Raw genomic sequence first — 12,796 nt, 5'->3', positions numbered from 1 at the left:
GTCTGGATTAACCCTTTAGTGGTCAAACAAACTTGTGGGCCCCTATTTAATATACATATTTATATACGTCCATACATGCATGTGGGCAGGCTTGGGGGGGAGTTGGATTGAGCCGGGTGCTGCTTCCAAACTGGGGCATGCCCTGGCCTGCTAGCCACTCACCCAGGGGGCACCTGCTACAGAAGGAAGAACTGGGCCCCCCACCCTGCAGCTCAGGTCCCTAGGCATATGCCTCGTGTGCCTATGTGTTAATCCAGCCCTGCGTAGCAACTGATCATAATACAATTCTGAGGGTGTATGTCCTAGTAATTTTGCTCCTTGGTACTGATTTACTCAATTAGTCCATTTGGAGTGCTCCCATGGGAACAGCGGTCATCTAATCTGAGACATAATGGGCAGACTGTTAGAAGGAGCTGAGAGGAAAATGATTCACTGGTAAAAGAGTGTCACCTGGTTTTGTTTACGTTCCTGGACCATTGAGGCACCAGGGAGAAAAGGAGATTTTTCTGAAGCCTCTCAGTGGAGAGAGCCATCTGGGGATATTTATCCTACAAAACTATTACTTTGTTGCCAAAAAAGCTGGGTCCAGTACAAGGATGCCTTGTAGTTTTCCAAGTCTGTGAATTATGCAGGGCTGCCTTGATAACATGCTTCCAATTTAGAACCAGCTTGAATCACTGATGGCTGTGTTTTAAAAGCACTTAACTTAGGGTTAGTTGTTTCCCAAATCTCTTTAACAAGGACTAGATTAACCTGTGAGGTCCTTTCTAGCCTTATTTCCCTATGATTCCTATGATTAGACTGGTGCTTAATTAATTAGGAAGAGTTAACACAGCTTTGACCCTGCAATGCACTTGAGTCCATGTCTGCTGTTATCTTGGTTTTCTTTGCAGTGCTGGTAAAAAGTGTTAAAGTGATCCCCCTAGTGAGAGTGAAGCCATCATTTTATTCACATGCAGTAGCTGTGAAATTTAGCTGCCTCCTGCCCACGTGCCTCAACTCTTTCAATAAAGGAATCATCTGCAGGTATGAATAGGTAGCGCAGTCTCTGTTGCAAGCCTGTCTAATCCATGACTTCCTGGCTAAGGCTACTAGCAAGAGGGCCAACAAGTGCCAGTAGTGGTGGTGATTTTGTGAGCTGGGTATGGGTCACCAGATGGAAACAGCTTTCAGTTGCTGCTGTTTTGGATTGCTGGTGAAAATCTTGGCATCCCATTACCAGTCTTCTGCATAAATTTCCATTCCTCTACACTTTCCCATTCTTTGCATTTTCATTTAGCTATTGCGACAATGTACTTTGAACCCTTTTCTCCCACCACAGGACATTAAAACCTCGTATTGATTTCCACAGGGATTACTTGTATCCTCCCCTGGGGTGCTAAAATCCCCTGTGTGGGCTGTTTATGTCCCATGTTATCTTCCAGGAAGGAGCAAAATGCTGTAGATAATATAGGATCCCTTCCTCTACTCCTGCATTCCAGTGAATTCTTACTTTTTATTTCAGATGAACTTTCTTTGAGGTCAAAGAAAGTTGTTCCCAATGATATATTTTTTTAATTTGAAACTTGTTTTCAAAATGGGAAGTGACAGAATATCACAGGAGCCTGTCCTTCTATGGGCAGCTGCCATTTTGAAGACCCAGGAGATGTAGATCACTGAGATGAGGCCTAGAAAGCATATGATCATTTAAAGGCTCTTGAGTAATTTGAGGACTGCCTAGCGCTAACTGAGATTGAGATTAAGAGCTTGTCTACGTTACAGGCTTTTGCTCATGTACTGCCATTACTGCAGACCCCAACTTAGATGCACTGCACCACTGCTACACCAGTAGAGACAATGCCTTCATCCTTTGCGCTTTACACCTGTTAGGGATTTGGGAATCTCTGATTCCCAATAGGTGCAGCACCTGACTGTATTATTTAATTACTGATTTCCTACTAGATTCAGGAGAGAGATTAGGGGAAAATGGAGTTGTGATTAGTGAAAATGCATGTACATGGATGTAACCATTAGAACATTTCTGCATGAAATGTTTATGTCAGGGGAGAAGTATATGCCTCTGTGCTGTTCCCTGGCTGAAAAGAACAGCATTTGCCAGCCAAGGGTTGTGACCTGCAGCTGCATTGCCCATATCCAATTCCCATCACAGGGATGGAAGGTAAAGGGGAGGGAGAGTGAAGAGTGGGGGAGAAGTGCATGGGTGGATCTAGGATTTGGAAAACAGGGGTGCAGATGGTGTGTTGCATCAGCACATAGAAAACAGCATATATCTGTCTCCAGTTAAAGAGAAACTAGAATCTTTACTCATATGCTAGGGGGCTAGCACTATATTATTCAGCTTAAGATCAAAGCAAAAACAAACAGTAGTAGTCGAATATGCACTCATTTGCTAGATTATACATACAGTTTAAAAAAACCCACAAAAAACTAGGCAAAAAAGTAGTCAAAATAGTCAAAAGATATTGGGCCATTAGTCCTGTAGTCATTGTAGTTAAATGTACATCTCTTATTCAGATTCATAGAACAAGATTCTTGAGCATCTTGACAATGCTTCCATTACTTCATTGTCAGCCATGTCTAGCCTTGATTTAATATACCACATCTGAGTTAAAGCTTTTAGCAAAGGTGCAGAAGAAAGGATATTTTGAGTAGTGGAACATCATGTTGAGAGCAAATTAAAATGCTCGTGGCTGGCTCATGTTAGGTTATGGGACCAGGACAGTTCAAGTTGGTAAGGTCATTCACAGGTGAGACTGTAAGTAGGACAAATGATGTCATACTGGTCCTCAGTTTTGTAATTTTCCATACGACACCTCTCAGGTATAATGGATAGAGTGCAGTGTGCACATCTTGGGGACAAGTGCGTCATCCAAAGTGCCATGCACTCTGGTCCTTTAAAAGGTTTCTGTGAGGGAGGGGTTGGGTGTGTGTGTGTGTGTGTGTGTGTGTGGCGTTCTGTGTGTGGTGATGAGGGTACGCTTGTGAGAGAGATTGTACAGGAATACGTGTAAGGACTGGTTTGATAGACAGTGATTGAGGGGACTGAGAGAGAGTGATAGCTTGTATGAGTGGGTATAGATCTGCTACGAAATCTGGGCCCTTTGTGAGGAGCAAGGATCCCTGGAGCAGTCGGAGATGACCCCCAGAAACACTGCTATACTCAGTCAGAGGTTGGCTCCCTGATATTTTCCCATCAGGTGAATAAGGGCTTTGGTAGCGGCCTCACTGAGTAGTTGGTGAGTATCCCCCATTCCTTGGGAAGGGATACTTTTGTGGGCTTTCTTTCTGTCATATATCCTTGTATAAGACCAGTGACCAGTAGTAGGGTAAGGTAAGCACTGGCACTGGGTCTGAAGAGGCAGACAGAGCCGCCAACAGCAGTGGTCCAATAAATCTCTCTCGTGATTGCTGTCCCTTTGTTCTGGTTCTAGGATTTACAGGACTTAGGAATACGTAGTGTTGATTGTTACTGGTGTTACTGTTGTCCTTTATATATATTACTAACTTAGTAGTGGCTGTTTTGTGTTTCTTTAATACACAGTTTCATTCGTGTACCACAAGCCTTTCTCTTAGTGATTATTAATTAAACTAGTGGTAGTTCGGACAGGATCAAGATCCACCTTACCTTTTTGGGAGAAATCTGAGGAGAAGCGGTTGTTTAGGCCAGCTTCAAGATTTGGTTTAAAAGATGCAATTTTCCCACAACAATCAAAACTATTAAAAAGGATAGAGGGTTGATAGCACCTATGGAGTGGACAGAGATTAGCAGCAAGGAGTTGCAAGTAAGCCATGAAGTCCATTGACTCACTTAACACTGTCTGAATAGAAATGCAGCTGCCCTTCCCAGGCAGTTGGTTTTAAAGTTTGAATGGAATGGGTATCAAAGGGGAGTGCAACTGCACCACTGCACCCCCGCCTGCCCCCATTAACCTCTGGAAAAGAGGGAAGCAGGGGCCCCTTGGCCCCACACTGGGAATCTGACACTTCACCGCCAATCCAGCAGAGCATTAGATGGAGAAGTTTGGCAGCAGCAGGTGTCCCACATGAAACAGCCTGCAGGTTCCCTGAATGTTGAAGCAGAAGTTATAGGAGGAATGATTTGGAGAGTGACACGAGTAAGCTCCCAGGAAGATCTGTGTGCTTGGGGATTGTACAACAGCATCAAGTGCACAATGCACAACATGGCTAGAAGCAGCAGTACTGAATACTGTGCACTTAAATAAAGACTCAAGTTGCTGCAGTCCAACCAGAGCCCCTTTATGAAACACCAAGAGTCAGCAGGATTCTGGCTAGGATCAGAGCGGGGGGATAAACCTGATTCTGGGCCTGGCAGGAATGGGGGTCCTTGCCCCTGCTTTCTGTCCCTGTCTGTCCACGGGCTCTCCTACCTTGCACAACACTGTCCCTGTACAGGCATGATAAAAAAGTGAAATGCTTCAAAATGGCACATCATTTAAAGAGATATTTTGGAGCATTCCAGCCACTTTTGGAACATTTCAAGGTACTTAAACATGTGTACAGTTAGCCCTTTGAAATGTTTCAAAGGCATTTTTAATTGTTATGTCTGTTTACATTCAGTAATAACTTCTTTTCTTCTACCTTATGACTGTTTTGCCTTTTTAGACTGGAAACTCTACAGGGTAGTGACTGTCATTTAATATGTATATGTACAGTGCCTAGCACAAAGGAGTGCTGATCTTGCCTGGGCTTTCTAGGCTCTTTTACAACACAATTAAATAATACTGCTAACAATATTAATGCATATTACACAATAATATGGCATGAATTACAAATTAGAAACTGTCCACAGGATTATTTTCTTCCCCAAGACCATACTTGGGTAACAGCTAAAATCACAAGGGATATCCAATGAAGCACAAACCCTGAAGAAAGCAATAGAACAGGGGTGGGAACACAGAGGATGAAAAAAGAATAAATCCTGAATATGAGACACAAGTTAGATTTCAAAAGCAAATGAAAGGCTCTTAAGTGAAACTGCATGCATTTTGAATTGGAACCAGCTCTAATATTATGAAAAATCCTTGTGCCTTCAATTGTAAATATTTATACTGCCAAATTTCCTCAATCAGCTGCCAAATAAGATTCCCCAGAGAGACTTTTTATTTATTTATTTGATTTAGGTTTTAGCTAATCTGCCCTTGATTTATCCTGCAGGATCAAATTCTTATATGGCTTTGATGTACAGGTTTCCAGGTGCTGCAGATCAGAGGGCTGAGGGAAGAATGTGGAAAGAGTACATGCACTGACTAGAGCATCTTCTGTTAATGTGCAACTGACTGCAGTCACTGGAGTTTGAGCCTGTAGGAGCCTCCATGCTGATGAAGGATGGTGTGTTGATAGTCCTTAGAACCAGGCTCCTCTGTTTGTCAACAGAGCTGACTCTGCTGCTGTGTAGGCTTCCTCTGCCTGCTGCCCTACGGTGGTGTCTCAACACAATTTTGGAGGTAGAGGGCAGTCAATGATCAGTGGAGTACTAGAGAAAGGACTGAAGGATTCTCACCCGCAGGTAACCTTCCACTTTCTCCAGCTGTGTCAACATTTGCTACATTTCTGATAGCATGTAGCTCTTTTCCAATCTTGCTAAAACAGTCACACCAGTTTAAATACCTGTCACCTTGATTAATTCCCTTCAGTCTCTGTCTCATTTTCCCAGTCAATGCCTCAATCAATGGGTGTTTTGCCATTGGCATCAGGCTGGATTCTACAGGTTATGCTTGAAAGAGAATCTATCTATCCTGTGCTTGGTTCTTCACCTTTCGGAGTTAAGATTTGAGGATGAGATTAATAGTGCCAAAGCTCATTAACTTTCAGTGAGACCTGCATATCTAAGTCCCATAAGTGCTTTTGACCAAATGATATGCTTTACCACTCCCCTCTATCCTATGTCTCTCCTGTTTATTTAGAATGCAAACTTTTTAGGGCAGGGGCTGTCTACAACATTGTGTTTGGGACGTGTCTAGTACAACAGTACCCTGCTCTTGGCTGGTCCCTTAGGAACTAAATGCAACTAATAATAAAGTAATTACTAATCTTTAATAACCTCCAGACTATACAAGGATTCAAGCCAGCAAACTAAGAATGAAGACCCTTTTATCCCTGGAACTGTCCATCAAGTCTGTTGACAGCAAGTTCTGAAAAACCCAGATCATTTTGCTCTATGAAACAATCCCCTTCCACATTTTCTTGATGCAATTAAAATGGGTATCAGAAAAACAATTCTATCAGTTTCTCCAGGCACAGACTTGTTTGTACAGCTCCTCCAAGTACTGAAGACAAGGCTAGAGCAAAAAATATTTTTCTAGTCTGGCAAAACAATTTTCATAAGAACAGCTGCAATTTGTGAGTATTACATTTGGTCTACTGGTCGGCAAAGGTAAGAATTGGACTCTGTATTTGCTATGATTTCACAGTTTTCTGGGTGGGCTGCCAAAGTAAGCATGTTTTGGATGGAAATCTTAAAAAAAAATAGCTAGGCTTGGAACCAAAGTAAGGTTTCACATCCATCACCTACCCAAGTTGGTTTCTTTTCATCCTTTGCCAGGGTTTGAGAAATACAATCCCCTTACATTCAAAGCAAAGAAACAAGCATATACTAGACTAAATGATACTTGAGATTTGCTCCCTTGATGGGTTGAGTGAGATTAATGGAATCTGGTTTTATATGAAAGACACCAATGGAAAATGTTGCAAATGTACTTTTCCCTTTACTCCCAAAATGGCTGTTGCCCATTTCTTGATTGATATAATTTGTTTTTGGAGAAATGCATCTTTCAGATACAATGTCTTTAAGAACTCTTTCTATTCCAAGTTACCAAATATTTCATAGCTTTTTAGAGCTGAGATCATGGAGACTCTCCCTCACCTTCTCTCACATGGATGATCTTGTAAAAGGTGTTGTGGTTTCCTGTTCCATGGGAAATGATGAATTTTTAATGAGGGGTAATAATATGCTGCAGATAGAAATAATAAAGATAGACACTGTACAACTGAGTTCTACTTGTTTTTATTTTTATTTTTAAGGCTTTTGGGTTTTCGTTGTATACATGTGTTAGCGTTTGTAAATTTTCAGCCTTCAGTAGCTCAGCTTTGGATACCCCTTCCGTGCCAGGGGATGAGCTTATCAGATCTTAAATGTTAAAGCAGTACTGGGACCCGATCAGATTTTAGATAAGAAATCTTGAAAGAGAAATTGTTGTCCTATAGAAGTGCTGTTTAATAGGTGGCACATTTCCCCCTGAATCAACACAGTGCTGGGACATTGATTTTGTTGCTGTGCTGGAGGTGAGATCTCTGAACAAATAACAACGGGCATAAACTCATGTCCTTAAAAGCCTATATTATTCCTTAAGGGCCACATCTTCTGTTGCATGGGCAAGGAAAGTAGAAAGGATACAACCACTAAAAAAGATTTTGTGCTGGACTACCTAATGTGAAGGGCAGTGGAGGGTTGTGAGAATGAAAGTGGAGCAGGGGAATCTGGCTGCTGGATTTATTGATGATTTTATTTTGGCACTGTCTTGATGCCACTAGGCATGCCTACATGATCCATTAACATGCAGCAATGAACTGTGGAGCTTATTGCTTCATAATTTATTGTTCCTGGGAAGCTCCCAGGCATACAGTTTACACGTAAGCCTGAACTGTAGCACATTGAGTTGGGTCACAGCAGTCCCAGTAGCCCCAGCAGGGGCCCAGTGGATCAGCCTGCCAGCCTGGTGCTGCTCTGACTGGGATCAATGTGCTGTGGAGGAGCTGGCTGGGACACAAGTCTGCTTCAGCACAGGCTTAGCTAGCCAGTAGCCCCTGCACTGAAGCAGGCTCATACCCCAGCCATCCGGCTCAACATCTACATGTGCTCTGCTGCGCATAAAAAAGTCCACATCAGGGTAGCACTTGTATTTACAAGTCTCACCTGCTGTAGAGTTTATTAGTTTTGTGTGCCCTACACATTAGGTGCTCATGTGTAGACGCTGTGCAGTACACATCAGTTTATCAACTACTCAGTAAATGTCTCATGTAGATGCACCCACTGAGTTTCAGCACACTGAGGGTGGGCATGTGGGATCTACGAGGCAAATTCTTCTTCTGTAGTATCTAGTGCCATCTAGTGACTTTATAGATCTTAGCTTAGAACAATGAGCAGACATTTTCACCTCAGTACCATTATAAAGTTCTTTATTCCCAGGATGTATCAGCTACAATTTAACAAGTAAAACATTAAAAAGAAAAACCCTTCCCCCACACACCTCTAAATACCTCAAACTTCCTTTAAGACAGGAGGGGAAACCTTTGAAACTACCACTACTCTCAAGATGAAGCAAATTCACAGCTCTCAGCAGTGAGGCTGTGAACAATCTTTCACTGGCCTAGGGGAGGTAGCAACTGCAAAGCTATGGAATTTCAGCAGCCTGAAAAGTGGGAGAAAGGAAGCCACAATGTGACTTGAAAAATACAGGTACCTTGGTAAAGATAAATACTGTGCTCCAAACCTGGTAAAAATCAGTATTTGATTAAAAATCTCTGCTTAAAAAATAGATGCACTAAACTCCTAGGAAGTGAATTTTACCCTTACTTATTTTCATAGGGTGAAACACTACAGGCATTTTATGTGCCTGAAAGAAACTTGGCTTTAAGTAGGCATTCTGGTTCACCTTGGTCTAGTCTTCCAAATTAGGTTGCAACATTAGGCAACTTAAATGCTTACATTCTAGTGAGGGAAAGAGGAGGTTGGGGTTTGTACGACTGTCAAATCAGGCTATGACATCTGTCAGTGGAGTTACTAACAGCCCTCTCAGTAGTAAGAGATAAGAGTGAAAAGGTGACACTGAGTTCTGGGCAGAGTTTTCATTTCTGAAAATTGGTGGGAAGGCATTGTGGGATGGAGGGATAGTGTCATTCCTGAACTGACCTATAAATGGGTTAAGTGGTGAGCAAGGCTATGCAAAGAGTGAGAAGGGTGATATGGTGTCTCTTGGCCCAGGAGTAAAATGCTTTACAAATAGATTCCACCATTTTGCATGTTGCTTTGATGACTGTTAAAAGACTAGATCCTGCTTCCATTACAGTCAAAGGGAGTTCTGGCATTGATTTCAGTGGGAATAAGATCAGACCTAAAATGAGATGCTATGTTACTTGCTCAAGGTGTATGTAGTAAGTCAATGAAAGAATTGGGGGGGAGGAGGGGAATATTTATAGAATTTATGGGGAGTTTTGTGATTAACTTTAGTGGGAAACAGTGTGTGCTTAACAATTACCCAGGATCTGTGACTGAGTCCTGGCTTTGACGAAACAATTAGGCAACTAACGGGGCCCTACATCCAATCAAAACACAAATTTGGGGACTGTTCAGTGCATTGCTTCCAACCCCACTATTCATGAAAGGAATTCTAGACTCTGCAGTAGAACAAGGGTGGCAGATGGCAAATCCCAAATGAGGTGGAGGGTGAAGATATCAAATGCAGCAATCAAGAAGTGCCTTGAATTAAATAACTATAAATGTTGCGTCAGAAGATGGTTTGGAGAGAGACACTGTAAATCACGAGAAGTTCTTTCAAGGAGCAGCCCATTGTGGAATATGCTTCTTGCAAATGTGCAACACAGGAGTTACTTCTAGAAGCAAGCATGGCTGAGCCCCTAAGTAACTGCAAATACAGAACATCATTCAACTCAACGACATCATTGTAAGGTAGCTGCAAAAAAGGGGCACGGCACTGCAAGAAAAAGGAAATACCTGGGTGGGAAGGTCAGCGCCTCCACTCCAAAATGGCAATTTCTGCATAAGAAGGATGATGATGATGAATGCATTGGGAAGATGTTTGACTTGCACATGGTCAAACATCTTGGCTTTCCAGTCTCTGAATAAGGGAGTCAATTTGTGGTCTACACCTTGTTGTTCAGAGTCCAGCTAAGCCTAGCTTGGGTTAAAGAATCATATGGCTAAATGGCAACTTTCTAGGCTAGCAGGAAAAAGGGGGTCCTGCTGTTGTGTTGGCCAGCACAGTGTGAGCAGTGTCACTGAGCCAACATTGGAGCATGGGCAACTGGTGCCTCCTGAGTCTGGGGGGGGCACCAGTGGCTGATTGCCGATTCTGGGGGGTGAGTCCCCCAGCTGCCGATAGCTGACCGTGGAAGTGTTGGTGGCAACACCAAAAGTGCCACCAGCAGTTCTCTTGGTGCCCCCACTTCCCAGCCAGTGCCAATCTTGTGGGGGGCACTGGTCGGCACTTCTCTTGGTGCCCCCACTCCCCTGCCAGTGAGAGCCAATCTCAGGGGAAGCACATGCCCCCCCATACCCCCTCTATGAATCGCCATTCACTGGAGAGTGAGCGTGTAACCATAAACTACTTGTGTGGCTCTTGACCAAGGCCATCCAACCATGTGACACAACTAGCTGCTATTGGAAGGACAGATTAGCTGTAATTTATATAGCCATGACAGGGTGAGTGGCTAGTCAGCATTGCAAGACTCTAGGCCCAGATCAAAGGTAACTAACTTGGCCCTGGGCATGCAGGGTTGTAAGGAGTACCAAAAGGCAGGTGCAGCTGGTGAAATCCAGAATAAACAAATGCAGGATAATGTACATGGCAAGAGAAGTCTGGCATACACTGTCGGGCTCAGACTGTATCTCACAGGAGCATGTCAAGGCCATGTTGCTGACTATATGGTGTGGTGACTGGAGAACGCATAGAGGCTGGCAAAAAGATCTTTAGCAATATGAGGATGGGAAACCATTAAGTTCAGTGCCATACCTATGATGGCTGGTACTTTCAAAGGAACCTGAGGGGAATGAGTGACCATATCCTATTATTCATTGAGAGGAAGGTGCTGAGGCCCCCAAGGTTCATTTGAAATTTCAAGCTCAGTGTACTCCTTCACTTTGAATAGTGGCTTTCTTTCAGATCACCTCTAAGAACAATGACATACCAGAAATAGAGAAGGGAAACAGTTGTGTCACAAGGGTTGGTGAAAGGGGGTTAGATGTTTTAGAAGGAACAGATTAGTGTTTAAGACTATTTACAGCAGCTTGGCCTAGTAAAATGTGTAGGAGATGCATCATTTCTATATAGGATAAATTATTTCTATCTAAGAGAACTTTTACAATATTTTCTCTTATGCCTGAAGAAGAGTGCTTGTGCCCAAAAGCTTGCAATTAAAGATTTTTCTTTTGCAAAAATCGAGTTGGTCTAATAAAAGATATTACCTCTACCACAAGTTCTGATTCCTTTAGGAAATGTTGAGTATTCCAGAGCAGTGTTTCTCAAGCAATGACCTGCTGCAGTCCACAAGGCTGTCCCACAAGGTAACTAGGACATCACGAGGCAGTAAAACCTCTCTTCTAGTCTAAAATAGAAGTATGCTTTCCCACTTCCTGTGCAACCTCAGCCTACTGGGGCCAAGTACTCCTTGTCTCTTCTTGTCAGCCTCTTGACACATGGTCAGATAATTTATGCAGGCTCCTCCTCAATATAGCTCTTTCCTCTGATAGTAAATAGTAACTGTGAGAGGATGACACTTTTTTTTTTTTAACTCTGAGACTGGGTGACCAGCCTGTCAAAACTGAGACACTGATACAGAGGACAAATGCCTTTTCCCACATGGACAAATGGATGCTTTGATTATATTAAAAGACTACCTCTTCACCATGGATAGACATTTTCATACGAAGTACCCTTTCACTGCAATGATGCTTAGATCAACAGTTTACTAAGAGTCAAACAAAGATGTAAAACAACATCTATAATTACATTAGCTAAAATAAATAATAAATGGGCTAGCAAAGCTTCTGAATTAAGACAAACAGCTGAAGCCAGGAAGAAATAGCCCTATGTATTATTGCACAATTACAGTCAGATACATTATGGAAATTTGTTTCTTTTTTTAGCATTTTGACACTGTTAGAGATTTGTGGGGTCGGGCCAACATGGTTGTATTGCAGCTTGTTAATGCTCGTGCACCCAGGAGGAAGAGGAAGCTAGGCTCCATCTCCACAGAATTGTGATAAAACCCATGAAAATAATTTGTAAGTGCAGACTAGAAAAAAAAATTGTGGAAATATAGCATAGGGGACCTGAGAAGTTATTTTGCTTATCAGGGACTACTCTTATCCATGGACCTTCTCTGTTGATCATTGCTGCTTCTCAGGACCACCTAGATGCAGAGCTATTCTACTGACCTCTCTACTGTGATGACCAGCACTAATACAGTCTTTCTGCTGGTAACTTGGGAATACGGTGATCTTGTTGACAATGAGTGTTTCATTCTAGCTCACTCACCCCTCCTCCCTGCTCCCAAATATATGCAGTATAGTGTCAAGTCTACAGAACTAATGCTGAAGAGCGACTGCCAGGCTTGGGATTCCTGAGGTGAGGATAGCCACGTCAGCAACACTCTCATAATGAAAATTATGGAAGTAGGTCCCTCAGTCCTTCTCCCTTCCCAACATGGGGACAGGATAGGAGAGAGGAGATTAGAAGGATAGATCAGCAAGTAAAACACGTCTGAATGTATCTAGCAGTGATGGAAAACCCTGCTTGCCAGAATCCTGTGAAGAATCCTTTAAGAGGAGGCTCTCCATCACCAGCCACCTGAAGGGGTTTTCTCTTTCACTTTCCCACAGAGGGACCAAGTCAGTCTCAGCAGGACTGTCATGTTGCTGTTCAGAGACCCACTGGAACGTTCTCTCTCATTGTTAGGTCAGACACAGAGTTATAGATCACATTTTCCTTCTGCACAAATATGGTATAGGGCTCCAGCTCCAGTTCATGATTGTCCTAGT

At 42.8% G+C, this 12,796-nt stretch overlaps 1 protein-coding gene across 2 annotated transcripts in view; it reads right to left on the bottom strand.

The window, feature by feature from the left end:
* Positions 1-11,904: 11,904 nt before the first annotated feature.
* LOC109319334 (cell surface glycoprotein CD200 receptor 1-A-like) overlaps positions 11,905-12,796 on the bottom strand; it is a 31,312-nt gene continuing 30,420 nt past the window's right edge. For both annotated transcript variants that reach the window (XM_019548817.1, XM_019548816.1), the window contains exon 7: positions 11,905-12,791. In XM_019548817.1, the coding sequence (XP_019404362.1) occupies positions 12,678-12,791 (114 nt within the window). In that variant the 3' untranslated portion in view covers positions 11,905-12,677. The remainder of the gene's footprint in view (positions 12,792-12,796) is intronic.

The sequence above is a fragment of the Crocodylus porosus genome, unplaced genomic scaffold (assembly GCF_001723895.1).
Source record: "Crocodylus porosus isolate Cpor-Errol unplaced genomic scaffold, CroPor_comp1, whole genome shotgun sequence".
NCBI lineage: Eukaryota > Metazoa > Chordata > Crocodylia > Crocodylidae > Crocodylus > Crocodylus porosus.
This window is presented reverse-complemented; position numbering and strand designations above follow the sequence as displayed.